Source organism: Lipophrys pholis, assembly GCF_963383615.2.
Source record: "Lipophrys pholis genome assembly, chromosome: 21".
Lineage (NCBI taxonomy): Eukaryota > Metazoa > Chordata > Actinopteri > Blenniiformes > Blenniidae > Lipophrys > Lipophrys pholis.
Genome location: NC_137649.1, coordinates 14,056,849 through 14,075,000, shown reverse-complemented (window position 1 = coordinate 14,075,000; position 18,152 = coordinate 14,056,849). Strand labels below are relative to the sequence as shown.

Below are 18,152 nucleotides of genomic sequence, written 5' to 3'. Positions count from 1 at the left end.
ACGCAGAGAAAAAAAAACTTACCATTAATGTTGGCTAAAGCTTGTTGCTTCCTTTGCCGTATAATTTCTGCTGCCTTCAGCAGATTTTCACCAACTCACCCACGGAGGATGGCTTTCATGCTAATTCATTTTCACAGGCAATACGATATCCAGCTCTCACTGCTGCATAACACTACAGGCATTCCCATTATCTCCTGTTTGGTTTTGGTGTTTCAGTGTTGTGATTTGTTGACTGTGACTAAAGCAATGCAACCCCCAGGATTATTTGTTCTTTCTTTTTTTTCGTTTTCTTTTTTTTCCCTTGCAAGGTCATCCTGTGTGTTTGTGGGCAAGCTTGTAAAAATCGCAAGGACGTTATTTTGAATTGTTTAAGTGTTTTCATTCTAAGCGACTCAGTTTCACATTTTTTTTATATCTTTCATGCACAAGTGACACTAAAAGTTCAAGACGATGGTCACAGAGAGAAGGAGAGAGGCTGAAACAGGCTTCACTTACATTTACTAAACATAACACAACTCAATGATACAACATGGAATCATTGATCGCAGTCCTGCATACAGTCAATGTTTAGACTATGAAGCTGTTTAGAAAATTGTTATTGTAGCTTTTACAGAATAATTAGGAGCCTTATGCGGTCTTTATAGAGTTCTCATCACAATACTTCAATATTTCAATTAAAGAGTTAGATTCAATGGTTTTTAAAGACTTCTATACGAGCCATCTATATGAAGTAAAATCTGTTAAAAAAAAAGAACCTTTATACTGACTTTAGATATATTATTTCATCAATTCCTGCATTTCTATTTTGCGCCAATCAAGTGTATTTACTGGGTCAGGAAACTGGAAAAGTAAAAACACTACTATTACACGACACTACAACTATACAATACTACTTCTCTCCTTACAGTTTTGTTCCTTCGTTTGTATGTGTAATATATGGAGCTCGATCTGTCACAGTGAAGTGAGCTTGTCAGTGGTGCCACTCAGCAAAGAGCCTCAGCTCAATGCAGCAGTCGAACATAACATTCAAGTAAAAGATATTAGCTTCTGATCTCAGGTTGTCAGTCTGCCTCTGCCTCCCTGAGCTATACTCCCCTAATACGCACAACAATAAGGCCCTGCCATCTCTTTATCATATTTTTCGGACACTTTATCTTTTCTGTTAAAACACCACAATGTGGCGTTGTAAGTTCCCTCTATTTATTGCAGTTGTTTATATACTGAAATACAATATGTATTTAATGTTTCGTGGCAATGTGACAAATGTGCTTGGACAGTGACTCCAGACAGTGGAACTCGGATTAGCACATTATCTCAGGGATTTCACCTCGAGCTCCAGTGCAGCCTTTGATTGTGCGCTGAAGGACTTTAATATACTTACAATGATGTGTTTTCCTGTTATGTCTGCACTGACGTAACCTGCTCTCTCCCAATGAACCACACACAGCGAAGGCCAAACGGAGAACTGTAGTGTTGATGTCAGTTTACTCAATAGCCTTGTGTATTCACATCTAATGAAATGTACTCTTTGTGAAGAAAGGACATTTGTGTTTTGGTAAACTGTATACTTTTTTTTAATAATGCTTCTTGGCAATATATCCCATCTGGTATATAAATCCTACTTTTTTTGAAAGGTAGAGGTAAATAAGGTTAGGAAGTGAGCCAGTTGTATCAAATTGCTCCGTGTACGTATATGCCTGTATAAATTGGTTCCTGTTTGTTAACAAGTTATATCAGCTGTGAAATCCATAAGTGCCCCCAGTACAAATGGCATTTCCACACAATTAAAATGTTCACTTAATTTAAATGCTCTTAGTTTTTGTAATAACACGCACAGCAAGCCAGACAAGCTATTTTCTGATTTGTCGAGTATGCTTTCAATAATAAAAGCCCTCATTGTGAAGCTTCAAGCGTTTAGTGTGGAAGAATGTTGTTATATAGTCTAAAAGATTTTATTTTCCAAATAATTGAAGTTTGATGGTAACATCATTTAAATTCGAAATTACTGGAATGGTTCACATCAAATCACCGTCACCACGCTCATCTGCCCTCGTCCTTTTACATAGAAACCACCACCGCGCGTTAAATAGGTCCCTCCTTGTGACACGTGAAATGGGTTTCAATTTCACAAATAAGCCATCTATGACATTTAGCGAAAAGCCACAATGACAGGAAGCACAAAGGTATAAGTGCGCTCCGTTTCCAGGGTAACTTCAAAATAACCTCAATTGTCAAACCACGTGGCCAGCGCTCATTTATGTACCTCTCTTTCTTCACAGGAGTTCTCGCTGCCATCCATCACGCTGTTTGAGCGATGTGACCTGCGGGGTAAGCGGGTCGTCCTCACAGATGGTTCGGTCAACCTCCCGTTCACCGGCGGCTGTGGCCGGGTTCAGTCTGTGCTGGTGGAAGGCGGCATGTGAGTACATCGTGTGATAACTCACTCAGTATGAATTTAAAGTATCCACAAATTCTAATTGTTTTGTGTTTGACAGCTTCACACATAACAGCCATTTACAAACTTAGACTGGAAATTAATCCACAATGCTCTCCGGAACTTTCGGCTTTCTGACATCCATTGTATAGTCCTTTTGTGGTTAAATTGAACACGCCCATGTTGGATGCCACTTTTTTAACATGAACTCATACTGTTAGACAGTGAGGCAGATAATTCTCCGCACACAAAACGGGGTGCTTAGAACTAAAGAGGAAGGATTTTAGGATAAAAACAGAAGGAAGCTTCAAATAGGTTGTCTATATAAGTGACTGTCTTTGTTTCAAGTCGCCAGTAGTCGTCTGCTGGAACCGCTTTCAACCCAGGTCTGAAATCAAGCGGGCATAGATTCCTGGAGTTATTAGTGAGAATGACTCTCCAAGCGAAGCAGTTTGCGCCTGTACACTCAGGCATAATGTTTCATTGCTGCAGAAACTTTGGACGGAGAATGCAGGTTCAGCACATCTGATATTGCGGCATGGCAGCAGTGACAGATGGATGAGTGATGGAAACCTGCTGCTGATGTGCAAAATTCATACTGCCAGTGTGAGTCCATGCTGAGGAAACAAGGGGCCCGCAGAGACGTTAGAGCTGTCTCTAGAGCGAAACATTCCTCCTGCAGCACAGACTGCCATCGAGCCCCGAGTTAAAAGCAAAATTGGACAGTCGTGAAGTTCAGCACACTTCGGAGGATTGCAGGTGTTGCTTTTAAAAAAAACCTAAAAGATATAGACCTTCCTTTTAGAAGAAAGGTTTGGAGCCGGACTACAACAAAAGACTGAGTTGGTTAAATTTATGAAATCAAGACAATTTAAGTGTCTTTACTTTTATTTAATGCATTTATTTGACTTCATCCAACTCAACAGAAGCAAACTTTAATTTGTAAACGTTTTAGTTTGTTCTTAAAAACTATAACTTTGAAATATCAGAATCACATACAAATAAAATAAACTACTTGACTATGTCAATGGCAGCTGGAAGGGCTGCAAATGTAAAAACCTTTCTAGTCTAAAGCATAGCAGCATTGGCTTCCTGTGGAGACCCTGGTGAAAGGCGGTTCCTGTCTGATTTCATGAACAAAGTCAAATCTTTCCGCAAAAAGGAATTACAAAGAAAGAAGAATATAAAAATAAATAGATAAAAGGATGTTTTGTGTCAAACATTGTATTTCATTTTAAATTGCACGTATCTATATCATGATACATGGATACAAAAGCCAGCACAGTCTTGAAGAGTATCTGTCTTTAACTTGAAATGAGAAAGTATTGTCTTGTAATTTGCCTCAGATGGGTGCTATACGAGGGAATCAACTATCGGGGAGCGCAGATTTTGTTGAAACCCGGTGAGGTCCTCAACTGGCATAAGTTCAGCGGCTGGCAGAAAATTGGATCTCTGCGCCCTCTGACACAGGTATAGTCTGACGTCCCACAGTGGGAAACATGCATCGTTGTCTTTGAAAAGCTGCGGACAACACTGGAAGTCATTCAATGTACTCTTTTACATGCTTCAGTCATATGGATTTACCAGAACTATTACAACTGAAGCTGTGAACACTGTAAACTGAATTTTTCCTTCACCTGTTTTCCGAGCAGAAACAAGTGCACTTCCGTCTGAGAAACAAGCAAACGGGGCTGATGATGTCCGTGAGCGGCGAGCTGAGTGACGTCAAACTGATGCGGATACAAGAGGAAGAGGAGACCGTCGGTTTTGAACAGATTTGGTTCTACCACAATGGACATCTTCACTGCAAGGTACCAGAATCACATTCACCTCGAATAAGTAGCAGCGCAAACGTCAGCACTGTTTCCTCAATCTGACTGAATTTGAATATCATCCGGGTTCACTTCATGGATCAGTCAATAGCTTTGCACAGCGCCGTTTGTCCCGTCCTGATGCCACCTCTACCTTTACCTGGAGAAAACAAATTAAGATTGTTGTTTTTGTTATAGAAACTGAAAAACACAAATAAATATTTTTGGGGCATTTTCAGGATGAGACAGCCTCACAGCGTTTTATCTCATGTTGTGTCAGCGATTAATCAGAATATTTACAATTTTATTAGTTTTGCACTTTTCAAACCCATACTTACGGTCTATTCTTTCCTGTCCATTTACATGAACTCTAATTGAACCTGATTGAAATTTCAAACATGGTTACATCATATCATAATTTCAATAAGGATCGGGTCAATCACTGACAAGCTCTGATACTCGTGTTTACATGAAACACTATTAATCAGAACTCTTTACTCTGATTACTTACAGTCCATCTAACCACGGCTGCCGTCAAAGCACAAGTGGGATTTGATCTGTGAATAATTCATAAAAGAGGGGAAACATTATTTATGAGGGCTGCATGGTAGTCTAGTGGATAGCATGGTTGCCTCACAGTTGGACAACCCCAGCTTGAATCCAAGTCCTCAGCAGGTTTTGTGTAGAGTTTGCAAATTCTAGCTGAGTTCATGGGATTTCCCAATGTACTTTGGGGTTAATTTGAAGATGTGCATTTGAAAATAAACTGAGGATCAATGGACGCATTTATTTAATTAAACCAGAAAGTAACAGTCTTTAAATGCAGAATGAAGTCAATCAAGACCAAAACTATTGTTAGAGAAGAGTGGAACAGAGTGAAGTCCTAAGACAGGATGCTGAGGGTAGAATTTACAGTCTTTTTAGGATAAATTCAGGAAATTCTTCATTCATTTTTCAATTAATCATGTAAAGTCTAATCTAGTCACAGATTTTAATTCAAAAAATAGTCAATTTTTCAATCCTACTTCAAAAGCACTTCATCCGTTTTAGGGAGAAGACGCCTGAAGTACAGCCAAGTTCGTGTTCAAAAAAAAAAGATTAGTTACACGGAGTCCTTCACAGGATTTAGTCTGAGTTACACAATCATTTACAAGTAGAACATCCATAATCTAACAAGGATGTTTTTGGATTGCGGGAGGAAGCTGGAAGCCCGTGAAGAAAACCCACGCAAGCACAGGGAAGCTATACAAACTCTGCTCAGGAAGGCCCCTTCCTGGAACCAATGTCTTTTTCTCTGATGCACGAGAGCTCATTACCACCTTATCTGGAGTGAAATTGAAAAAGTAAATTGACTTTTTGTTTTCCCATCTCTCTCACACCGACTTCTTTCTTCAGATGTTGGAGGAGTGCTGCCTGAGTCCCAGTGGCAGTGTCACCATGGCGGGGAGCCGCTTGGGTCTCAGCCCGGAGACAGCCGACCAAACCCAGCGCTGGAGTATCACCCCCGAAGGCTTCATTCGCTACACCCACAACTCAGATCTTGTCCTGGAAATCAAAGGTGAGTGCTCATATCTGGCAGAGCCTCCATAAGAAGTTCCTCTCACTGTGACAAGGTAAAATACATGGTGAGCCTTGGTGAATCGAATGTGAATGAGCAGTACAGAGTTGCTCTATATCCATTCATCCGTCGTCTAAACCGCTTACTCCTGTGCAGGGTAGCGGGGCACTAGAGCCAATCCCAGTTTAATATGGGCGAGGGCAAGGGTACACCCTGGACAGGTCACCAGTCCGTCACCGGAGTTGATCTAAATCCTGCTTTTGAATAGATTTACTTTTACTGAAGAATTAAACACAGGTTCATGAGGTACATTATATCAGAAATATGTGTGTAATATTTTGGCCACCCAACGTTACAAACCTCTTAATACAATCCGTTCCTGCTCAGTCCTTAGTAAACCAGGTAGGGAGAGTGTGGTCGGACGCTTTGTGTACTCACAACATGTGGGATGAGTTTGCCACAGAGGCTTCAAATGTCAGGGTTATACAACACTTCGGCTTGAATTCTAATATCCAGGTTCAGGTTTTTATAGCGAAATATTCGATTTTTAGAGACTCAACAGAAATCTCAAAAGTAAAATACTACTTCAACAGACATTAGTGTTTCTGTGCCCATGTGAGAATGTAAATATACTCCATTCTCAATTTTTTTTTTTTTAAAGTGAAAGTTTCATCATGAGGCTGCAAAGAATGTCACTGTGTACCAAACACCCAACAGCAACCAGAGAACTGGCAAAAGCCAGCATGTGTTCAGACTTCATTTCCACCACTGTCAATTACTGACACCTTGTGGACTGAGTAGTGCTCGTGTACAAACGTGAAGGCTCATTCATGGAGCAGGAGTGCCGCATTGTGAAGGATAGTGAGTATTGATTACTTGAATAAAAATATTAACGCTTACTTTAAATAACCTATGACTTCAGATAAAGAAAATATGTGTCACTAAAGTAAGTATCAAGTGTTATTAGACGGACGTGTAGTCTATTCTACCAGTAATTATAGAACCTTGTGTTTCAGGTGGCCACCACTACGACAAGAACCAAGTGATTCTGAACACACTTGATCCAAATAAACTGCAACAAAGGTGGGCTGTGGAGATTATGTGAAAACATGCGCTGCTGAACTGGATCCCGAATATTATCAAGAGGTACGACTGTGGGGACGTCGCTGGAGGAGCTCCACCTTTTGCTGCGGAGGAAGTAATAAATGTCCAATGAAGAGGTCAATTGGGAGCGAAATGACTGGGATCATGAGAACACGCTGCGAACTCACTGAACAAACAAGCGGAGGCTTCTTAACTTGAACTTCTTCCCATTGTATTTTTTCATAGTTTACATTTTGCCTTTTCATGGGGAAAAAAAAAAACTTTCTACCTGATTTTAATTATTATAAACAGTGTTAACACTTTAAACATTTATATGCAATGTCATGTTATTGAGTTCATATTGCTTTACTTTTCCAACTAAATGCAACTTGAGGATAAACAAACAAACAAACAAACATTATCTCTTATCACTTCTTTTTATTTTTCTTATTCCAAAGTATACAACACAAAGTGTCTTGCTTTCAGAATTATAACACTATTTTTGTCAATAAACTTCTGAAACACACTGTACAGGCGACTTATTTGTACTCACAACCGACATCCACATAAAATAAGTTACTGGGTGACGATGAGAGTCATCCGATGGCTTAACTATGCAAAAGAACCAAACCAAGCCAGCACATCCAGCTACCTATGTTTGTTACAACCTCAAAGTTATTCACAAACCTGGTTGTCATTACCAGCTGGGAGGTATTTATCAGTAAGTCTTTACAATACCTTGAGCGCACTTTGAAAGCAGCACAAATCACACTTACTGCAAAAACCTGAGGACGGCACCAGAAGGCATGAGCAGGTCCCGGAAACCGTTAGCGTGCTCCCATTACAAGCATAGCTCACGTCCAGTGTCTGTTGCACAACCAGAACCTTCTTTCTGCAGATTATAAAGTCCGCCACAGCCAAGTGTAGCATTGAGGAGGTGGGGGGGGGTTCAAGGGTAACTCTCTTGGCACCTGCTTTGCCCCCACTTCAGTTTTCTTTGGCTGTTTCTTGCACCTCCTGCTCCGTGTCTGCAGCCTCTGTGCCGATGTTCTGCACCAGCTCCTCGGCTTGTCTGTCGTCGTCTTCAGCCACCCTGACGACAGTCTTCCCCCTGGCGTGGCCCTGCTCCAGCTTCTGAAAGGCCTGAGGCACCTCGCTAAATGGAAACTGTGCCTCCACAACTGGTAGGATCTGGGATGAGACAACAAGAAAACATGCCAGGAGTGTGTGACTCAAACCTTTTAGCTTATCAGAAGAGCGTGGAACAGGTCTTTAAAAAAATGAATTTTAGCTTTCATCAGCCTTGAAAAGTGAATGGATTCAATTTACTTTAATGAGTGCTGATGCTGAGACATACCGCGAACACAGTTGGGTATATCTTCCTGTAAAAGCTCATGCAGGTCACACTGATGGGCCTGATATACTGAAGAGTGTAAAAACACATCCAATACCAACCGTTTCTGCCAGACATTTGGAGATTATGTTTATAAATTCACCAATATATTAACTGAACCAAATGCGTCTGTATTGAACACTTGTCAAAGACAGGTGTAAGTCAATTCACCTTTAGCTGAGACGGCTGCTGTAACTGCTGGGAGACATTCACGGTACTCAGCTGCCCATTAGAATTGGTGATTGCGAGTTCGTAGGTTTTGCATACCCCCTCTTTTGTGTGTCTCCAGGGAGCTACAGAATCAACTTTGTGACAAAACTCCCATATTGTGTTATTTTAACAAAACTTGAAAATGTTCCTTAACTTTCTCCATCTAATCTTTTCCATGTAAACACAATCAGTCAAACACTTTAAGACGCCTGTTTGCATATTTCCTAACGAGATTTTATTAATAATAGATAATTTAGTGCTCTTTATTTAGGATATTAACCAATGAGGGTCTAAATGTTCAAAACCGTACAAAATGAGTGAGAGCAATGCATTTTTGAAATAACCCAAGACCCCAATACAAAGCTTAAAGCACAATTTTCTTCACCAAAAGCAAAAAAAGATGGCCTTTCACTCTTGGATTGTCACCACATTTTTCAAATGTACTTCTCATAATCTAACTCGAAGATTATTTACGATGTGTAGAAAAATCAAAAACTGGAGGAAAAATATATCTTGGTGCAGATATGCAGACCTCACAATGCAACCACCTGAGCCCAGACAAGAGTCAGTGTGCGACACATTTGCAATATGAGCTTCATCAATAACACACAGGTATTCAAAGTTAAAATACTCTTTTTAAAAGGGCCAGGAGCAACCAAAGGAGGGAGAAATCCAGTCAATCATATAAGGGTTAATATATTCAGATTAGCAGATAAGGACAATCTTGGACTGCTACATCATCTCTGCTTAACAGAAGCGAATGTGAGGACATGAGGCAGGGCTTCAGAATGTGATGAGGCTGAACAATCCTGTGATGGTCCCTCAACACAAGCTGCCGGGCTTGTTATTCTGGTCAGCATCTCTTGTAGTTAACAATGAATGGCGAGCGCGGTGGCGTCACTGGAAACTATCCACGTTTCTGATTACAAATAGGATGTGGGGAGAGGGTGAGTGTGCATGGATGTTGTGTTGGGTGGGACGGGACGGGGGGGGTGGGGGTCCTCGTGTGTCCGTAGCTTCCCGCTACTGGTCTGGATGAGCCCGCTTGCTGTAAGCCCCCTGCACAAAGGGACAAAGGTCCCACACGCTTTTGTTAATGGCTGCTCAGCACTGTTTAAAAATCCATTCACTGTCTCCTGGCGCCTGACTCTATCGCCCAGCAGCCCGTCGCACACATTACCAAACCCACCAACCAGCATACCGGGAATGCAACGCTCGCTCCTTGACAAAGCTCCAGGGAAGCCTTGAGTATGGGCACGTATGGAATCCCTGGTATGCTAATATTCACTGTGTTGCATGATTTAAACCCTGCATGAGTTCCACAGGGGGGGCTGTGACTGATGTGCAAATGAGAATTTTCAACCTCTCCTTCTGTCAGTGTAAAATGACTCTGAATTGAAAGTTTGTGTGGTTCGAATGAGAAAAAAGCACCGTACCTTCCCTGCGTCCACCAGCCTGCTGACCTCGTCCAGGGCAGGCCCATCCGGGGCATAAAATCCCCACCTGTAGAAGACCCCACCTGATAATATGCTCTGGGAGGGGGAGCAGAGAGAAAGCAGTAAATAAGAGTTAGACAGGTCTGTAGATCACAGCACGGTGGATATCTGCTCTGAAAAGACAGGGAGGTCAGCATACAAATGGCTCATGATTTCAAATTGATCTCTTTCAAAAGTAAAATATAAAAAGTACATTTGAAACTGAATGCAAAACGCAAATATGACAATAACACAAACTAGTGTGCACATATTGTAAAATAATAGGAGTGAGTGAATCTACTATAGGTTACAATATTCAGAGATTGCTGGTCTACTGGCTCACTGAGGCATCAAAATAACACAGAGGATCCACTTATAGCATCTAAAACAGGCAATGGCATCTACTGTAATACTCAATGAAAACAGCTGGAATAAACTGAATGAAATACATTCAAGTTGAAAAGAAAAATAATGACAAATGTATGTGTGAATCACAAAATGGTAATATTCTTTTATCTCAGTGGAGATTTCACTCTCCACCACTACATAAACTCAAGACACTGAGAGAGATTAAACTTTGGTGTTGAGATTAACGCTTGCACAACAGGCAAAGTGCTTCTTAATGTGTGGATTCCCCTACAACAACCTGACACACACCGTATTCCACCACAGCATCAACTTTAGCCAAAATGCTGCCTTGATATATTCCACTCACTGACGAGCGACATAAGAGAAATTTTGTATTTTAAGCTCGTTATTCATCTCGTCAACGTGATCACCAAATATAAAATGGAGGTGTTGTAAAATCTCCAAAAAGAACACAGACACTACAAATACATTGACTAGGTTTGCTCAGTTAAGTGCAACCACAATGGCATCCAAAAAGTATTACATAATAACACAGAATGAGCGTGCTTTGATTCGATGTGGGATTTTAAATCCCTGACATGTAACATTCAAGATAAAAGTATCGTAATCCCACAGAATCACATAGATCTAGGAAAGGTGTGGATAAAAAAATATTCACAATGTTAATGCAGAATACACATAATGTACATAAGGTCATGTAAACAGATTAAAACCATATTTTTTTCGATCCGGACCATCTGTGTGTAACCAGTCTAAGTCTACAGATTAATTTTCTTTGTTTTATAAATGGTTGTATTTGAACCATGGAAACTGCAGCAGTCTGCTATTTAAACCATGTCATGAAGGGATCACTGTTTTTGTTAATGTTGTAAATAACACATTAATATCGCAGTGACATATTGTCACTTTCCTACATGTTAACTCGGGAAGAAATATGTCAAAAAGTGGTCATTTAATCTAGAAGTGCTTCGAGAAGCACAGATCTGGGCCATAGTTGGAAACTGAGTCATGCTGCTTGGGGAATACCACCCTCATTTGTGTTTGACTGTGAAATGTTGTTATGTCACATCACTGAGCCAAACAACTTCAGCTCAGGTAGAACTAATCCTGGCTGGCTTGAGAATGATGTTCCCAATCATTCAGAGCTGACAACAGGATGAACACTAGAGGGCTCAGTTGCACTGTCATCTCCCAACATGGAAAAAAAAAAGGGCATGCTGTCCAGAGCTGGGTGCTGAGGGTGTGACTGCTGCAGCTGAGCCCCGCCAAACTGACCAGCTGGCTGGTCCCGTGGACAAAGGGGCTCGGACGCTTGGCAAGAAACACAGAAACACTGGTATTTGCTGGGGGGAGATAGTCAGCCACAATCTGAACAAACACCAAATACTGCTGGTTCAGCAGCGAACACATTCACACGTGTGTGCGCACACACAACGTGCCAATGCTGCCAGCTGTGCCGTCACCAATGCTTGCACTGCACAGAACAACTGGACTCCGTCTGTGCAGCAGCTTCAGGCTCTCCTCATCTATTTATCCATCTATCGAGCAGAAAAAACTGAAGAAGCAAAACATGCATACACCGGCACTTAGACTCAAACTCTTACTGCTAACACGCAATCCCCACCTGCAGCCCAGTCGGATTTATTACACCCTAAAGTAGGTGTTTCACAACATGCTATAAAGTCAACATGATTTTCATAAACATCCATCTGAAAAGCCGAAGGACATTATGTAGAAATCTATAGTCACTGTAGAATATATACACCCATTACTCATTGCTGTCCTTCCCTGCCATGAGGGAACAACTATGACGTTTCATTTTGGGAGTATCTTCCACACCCAGGATAATGACTTCATGAGAAACACAAGGCTCAGTGCTTCATGTGAAATAAACAACAGGGCAGGACGAGTTTTTGTTTTGCAAGAAAGAAGTCTGACATGAACAGGAGAGTGAAATTTTACGTTAGGTTTGTTTAAACCGTGCGTACCTGAATGGCCTTGCTATGAAGGGTGAGTCCAGCTTGGACGGCGCCGTCTAAAAGGCCCATGGAATCCGTGCTGAGGAGTAACGGGGATACCAGTGTGACATACTTCGCCCCCGACCAGGCTTTCAGCAGGCCCATCACACTCTCTTCAGAATCCCCGCCCACGTTGTCCAAAACAACATCAAACCTGGAGGTGCAGACAAAAACGGCAAAACTCAACAGAAAGGTTCAAATCCAGCTAACAAACATGAATCATTCGTATGGCGGCTTTCACTTAATCAAACTCAAGTCATGTGCCCCGTTTAGAAAACTGTTTATTTTATCTATTGAGGCTAAAGACAAGGTTTACTAATTTCTCTTTGGGGGCAGGGAAATAAGTGAACCAGCATCCACTCAGACCTTAAGCCCTGGTTTCCATGGAAACTGGAAAGTGAGTCAGTGAGCAGGTGTTCCATGCTGACAGGAAGATGTTTACTACATTTAAGGTGTTTAAGGGGGAGAAGCAAACAAAAATGTTGTAATCTTTGATGACTCTTTTTCCATTAGCACATTCATTGAACTGGCAAAACCAAAGATACAAGGATGTTCCCAGAGTGCAAGCTCAATAATCAATGAGTTCTGTCCTTTCCTATAAACCAATGTGCAAGGTGCTTGTCTGTAAAAGCCTCCCGGTTCGTACTTCTCCATCATCGCCAGTTGCTCGGTGGCGTCGCTCGCTGTGTAGTCCACCACTTCGTCAGCCCCCAGCCCTCTAACGAGGCCTTCGGCGTTGTGAGAGCAGGTCACAGTTACGTGGGCGCCCCAAGCCTTTAATAGCTGGGAGAACACAGGAGGAGGGAAAGCGAGAAGGGTTTCAAAAAAAATTCCAATTTACATGCAGGCATGGCTGCAGGCAAACACTTTGCCTTACCTGAATAGTGAATGTTCCAACACCTCCAGATCCACCAGTGATCAAAACTCTAAGAGGAGAAAGTCCCACCAACCAGAGGGTCATTTAGTTAGTGCGGGGCTCATTTAAGTGACGCTATAAAGAGGATCAAACGCCTCGAGGGTAAAAGGGGATATGAAGGAGTGGAAGTTATACCACTGAAAAAGTGGAAACTCCAATTTACTCTGGTATAAAAAGCCCCAATTAGAATAATATGTGTAACTAGCTGAACTACAGAAGTAAAGTGTAGGTGTGTGTGGCTGGAACGAAGGAAGGAAAAAAAAAAAAACCACTTTATACCTGTCAAAGATACTAAAAAGGTGATTCTGGGAATGCAGTTAACAGAAGTACTCAGAGACTCACACCTCTCATGTTCAACGTACAAATGGCAGGGGGGTGAAAGGTTGTCCAGGATCATGCTGATGCTTGCCTTTTATTTGAAGAGCTGTCTCTGCAAAGACCACCTGCATTAACAAGTGCAGACAGAGCAGTGCTGGCTACGTAAGGAATGGATGCTGCTTCTATGTGACTCAGTGACTTTGGTTTGAGGGAAACCTGTGAAAACATTCAAAAATGATAAAAAAAAAAAAATCAACTGTATGAAATATATTTGCATGCTTGCAGTGCTTTCGTTGTATAATGTAGCAGCTCTGTCTAATCACCAGAGCTGCTGTGAGGCCAGCGAGCTTGAGCTGCTGAATAAATGAGGTGCAATGCTGCAAGAAAACACAGGGCAATTTGTGGGTCACTATAATTGCTGCCACAGTGGCTACTGCTCCCAAACAAACTTAGTCTTAATTAGTTCTTACACAAGTTTTTGTTTCAGTACTTACATTTATTTTCAATTTAAACAAGACTTCCCAATTAAATTGTTTACGTTTGTTTGACAACATGAAAAAAAAACAAAAAAAAAAAACCAGTTTCATTAGAAAATGCCAATTAAATTATACAGAATGACTGGATTATAACTGAATGAACTTCAATCATTACATCCCTGCAGACACCGTTACTCACCTCATACTCTGTTAAAATCATAAATTCTGCCAGACTTCCTTGTTTCCATGGGGGAACTGCGGCCCACACCTGGAATACAAACATGACATTTAACATTCTGAACACCATTGAAATTAACCGCCTAAGTGTCGCCTCCGACTCCGGTTAATCAGCCATTAAGCTCTAGACAACGGTTCCTGTCGTTCTCTCTCATTAGTCATTTCCAAAGACATGGTTAAACTGGTGGAAAACAGCTGCGAGAATAGAATATGTGGACATTTTCGCTGGTGTATTGTTCGATTATGCAATTACGTTCACTTTGTTGTTCAATAATTACTTCTTTTTCTTCTCTGCAGCAAGACAGTGACGTGGTTAGGGGACCAAACAGCGCCCAGATTGAGTCAAAGACAGACAAACAGACACAAACCTAATAATTTGGGTCATTTTAGGACTTTCACATTTTTATGACAAACACATTTTATGCTTTCTAAAAGGAGTGAGCCTGTCAAATTATCTCTGTTTCAAAATTTATGTTGCAGTTTGGGGTTGGGAAATTCATTTTCCAAAGAAGGCCCACATGAAAAACCTACAACTCCGAGGGAGGGCTGAGTAATACATTCTACCTAATTCTGTACAATGAGCTTATACATTATCTCTTACTAAAAGCCAGTTGGTTAGGGTTATTATAGTTCAGCACAGTTAAGATGGATCATTTTTAACATCCATTAACGTGAACTATGTACATATGCATCCTCATCGATCCCTCATGGGCCTCTAGCTGAGGGTTTGTCCAATTAAATATTAATGGTAGTCAAACAAGAATCATTTTACAGTACAAACCTTTGCTTTATTTCATCTATGATCTGGATAAAGGAAGCACACCACAACTGTGATCCACTAATAAGGCCGTAGCTGAGGACTGTCTTGTTGCTCTGAGCTTGTTTGGTCAAAGATGTTTCCTGGTTTACAGAAGGCCATATATCCACCAGGGCCCTTGTCACTGGCATCACAATCAATCTGCACCTTATCAACCTGGACAAAACTACTTCCCTTGTCTAGTCTATCCATATCAGGAATAAATACATTGATATATATACAGAGGAATCATCTAATCCATTTAAGATTCAATCAGGCTTGATTCAGGAAGGAACACAATAACAAAGAAATTCAATTGATCCAAACAAGCAATAAACTATAAATAAAAATAAACAGAAAGGTTTGCTCAATGTGAAGAATAAAGAAAGAATGCATTCCCTAGAAACTGCTTAAATACAGTGACAAGATACTTGTCATTTATTTCCTTGCATCTGGATCTGAACTAGCCTGTACAGCTCAATATCAAAATATGTTTCTTCTGATATAATGTATGCATATTTTTTAAGCCAGCCTCATCTTAAAATGTCCGCGTTTGCAATAGTTGTTACTATTTTAGTTAAACGTGTGTTTCATTTAAGTTTAAAGTTGTTACACTATTTAGGCATTACTTCCTGCCTCATGTTGAATTGATTTATTTTGTCATGCAGGATCAGTTATGCTCATATGGCTGTCTGAATGACCCAAACGTGCCGGCACTCAAGCTGAGGTGTTTTCAGATTATGTTGACCCCTGGCATGATCAATAGTGTGCATTGGTATCTTTTTAATCCCTATATTTTGATAGAAAATATCTTCTTAGCTACTTTCTCCAACAACATAAGCTTATGGTTTCCCTTACAGATTAGGCCCAAATACCAGCACTAATGTAAACATGGCTGATTCTGTTAAAACCTAAACCCTGACCTGTTATATAAACATTGCATATTGTACATCTATACTACCAACCCTGCAGTCTCCTAGAAATGTGTGTTTTGCAGTGTAGCACCTACCTCATCCCCTGGATTGAAATGAGTGACCTCTGACCCACAGTCAACCACCACCCCAGACACATCACGACCCAGGATGAGAGGGAATTCGCTTTCACTGTCTGCAGCAGTGAAGGGATTTCTTCTTAACCTCATCAGCTTTGCTCCATAGCCAGCTGAAAAAGACACGAGTCAGAAGGTGTGTTAACAAAAAGTCACAACATCAGTTTGGGAACTTTTTGGACGACACGAGTTGACACTTACCCCTCATAGACACGTCAAGAGGGTTCAGACTCGCCGCATTGACTCTAATCATGATGTCACTGGGGGAATTAATGGTGGGCATGCCGATTTCTTCTGTGTATCTCAGAACTCCATTGGTACCATACGTATCAATAACCCAGGCTGACATGCAGCTTTGCTGTCTTGAAGGTGAAGAGCTGACATTCCTCCTGCAGCCTGCCCTAGCTAACGTCCAGCTCGAGCCTGCAGTAGCTTTCACGTACAATAAACGCAGAAGCCTAGTTGATGCCATGAATCCTCCAGGAGACACGTGAAGTGTCTGTCAGCTGGCCGTATCCACTGGACGGGGTCAGTTTCCTTTACAATTTGACATTTACGACACCGAGCTAACCAGCGACTACTCGAGCTACACAGCTAACATTAGCACGCGCAGACTGCCACCGCTTGAAACATGCACCGCGCAGAACCGTTTCCACATTTAACCCGTTTGTGCACCAATACTGTTTAACATTAGACAGAAAGAGGAACGCTGCTACAAAAACAAAAGAATATATCGTTGTCTTGAGTTCGATACACAACAGCATAGAAGTTACCAAACAAGCTAACCCCTGAACTTTCACTCGCAGCCAATCAGAATTCAGCAGCCAGATGGTTTGACCAATACCAGTCAATGAAGGTCTGTGATGTCACAATTATAGTCTTCTTCTTCTTCTTCTTCTTCTTCTTCTTCTTCTTCTTCTTCTTCTTCTTCTTCTTCTTCTTCTTCTTCTTCTTCTTCTTCTTCTTCTTCTTCTTCTTCTTATTATTATTATTATTATTATTATTATTATCATTATTATTATTATTATTATTACATTTCTCAATGTTTAATTATATGTTTTAAATACAACTTTAACCATGAAAACGCATTTATTTACTATAACTATATGTAACAATATAGAAATATAATGCGGTATATATTAAAATTCGTAATGCATTAAAGCAGACCTTAAACATCAGCTCGAGACCAAATATCAGGTCAGGTTACCTCTAACAATATTTACACTTTTTCTCCCGTCTCTCTGAAATATGATTGAAATGATAATATTGGTACAAATCTGTTATTGTAATAATAATGGTTTGTTTGTTTGTTTGTTTGTTTGTTTGTTTGTTTGTTTTCAAAATCTTCTTTTTTTTTTATTATTTTGCCTTTAATACTTTACTAAAATGATTTAAAATGACGGTAAAAACATTTCTAAAGGAATTAACTTGTATAAATCCCTAAAGTCATATCAACAAGCATTTTCTATTGTCTGGTTTGTTAATGTACATGTTTAAAACTTATTTTAGGTTAGAAAAATTAATCATAAACATAACACCTTTTTTTTTATTTTTGCTGTTTGGTTTCAATCATGCTCCGCTTTAGTATTCCAGTCAAAAGCTCACTAACCCTTCCATTTTGTCAATCACTTGTAATCACTTGTAAAGATCCTTGATTGCGTTCAATGTGCAATTTTTTCTTCATTATCAAGTGAAGCTCCTTTAAGGCCTGGCTTAGTCTAGCAGACCTTTCAATCTGAGACACAGCTGCTGTGTAATTTAATATTATTTTCTCTGAAAATCTATGAGTATATTCTTTTTCCACGTTGGAAATCATACACTTTTATTCTGTTATCAACCGTTCATGTTTTTGTAATCATGAAAACATTGCAATCATAATAGATAAACCAGTATAACAAACAACACCATAATGAAGGTTAAGGAGCCATATTGAAGGTTACTTACAAGTATTCATATTATGTTACATAGTCACAGACATCAACAATCATGACTCCAATAGAGGAAAAATAA

General features: G+C 40.4%; 2 protein-coding genes across 4 annotated transcripts in view; one reads left to right on the top strand and one right to left on the bottom strand.

Moving 5' to 3' along the window:
* LOC308126460 (uncharacterized protein) overlaps positions 1 to 7,229 on the top strand; it is a 28,730-nt gene extending 21,501 nt beyond the window's left edge. For all 3 annotated transcript variants that reach the window (XM_080490871.1, XM_080490872.1, XM_080490870.1), the window contains 5 exons: positions 2,280 to 2,419; positions 3,781 to 3,904; positions 4,087 to 4,245; positions 5,641 to 5,803; positions 6,820 to 7,229. In XM_080490871.1, the coding sequence (XP_080346997.1) occupies positions 2,280 to 2,419; positions 3,781 to 3,904; positions 4,087 to 4,245; positions 5,641 to 5,803; positions 6,820 to 6,908 (675 nt within the window). In that variant the 3' untranslated portion in view covers positions 6,909 to 7,229. The remainder of the gene's footprint in view (positions 1 to 2,279; positions 2,420 to 3,780; positions 3,905 to 4,086; positions 4,246 to 5,640; positions 5,804 to 6,819) is intronic.
* Positions 7,099 to 16,954, bottom strand: LOC308126462 (reticulon-4-interacting protein 1 homolog, mitochondrial-like). The gene is made up of 9 exons (XM_080490874.1): positions 16,344 to 16,954; positions 16,104 to 16,255; positions 14,261 to 14,329; positions 13,677 to 13,801; positions 13,229 to 13,277; positions 12,998 to 13,134; positions 12,322 to 12,505; positions 9,926 to 10,021; positions 7,099 to 8,077 (listed from the first exon to the last, which is right to left on the bottom strand). The coding sequence occupies exons 1-9, from the start codon at positions 16,612 to 16,614 to the stop codon at positions 7,874 to 7,876; spliced, it is 1,287 nt and encodes a 428-aa protein (XP_080347000.1). The 5' UTR covers positions 16,615 to 16,954; the 3' UTR covers positions 7,099 to 7,873.
* Between the last annotated feature and the right edge of the window lie 1,198 nt (positions 16,955 to 18,152).

Coding starts and splice junctions, on each gene's coding strand:
- LOC308126462 (XM_080490874.1), bottom strand. CDS start 16,614: ATGGCATCAACTAGGCTTCTGCGTTTATTGTACGTGAAAGCTACTGCA. Junction 13,278..13,676: donor GACAGCTCTTCAAATAAAAG/GCAAGCATCAGC, acceptor TTCTCCTCTTAG/AGTTTTGATCACTGGTGGAT. Junction 10,022..12,321: donor TTCATAGCAAGGCCATTCAG/GTACGCACGGTT, acceptor TCCCCCTCCCAG/AGCATATTATCAGGTGGGGT.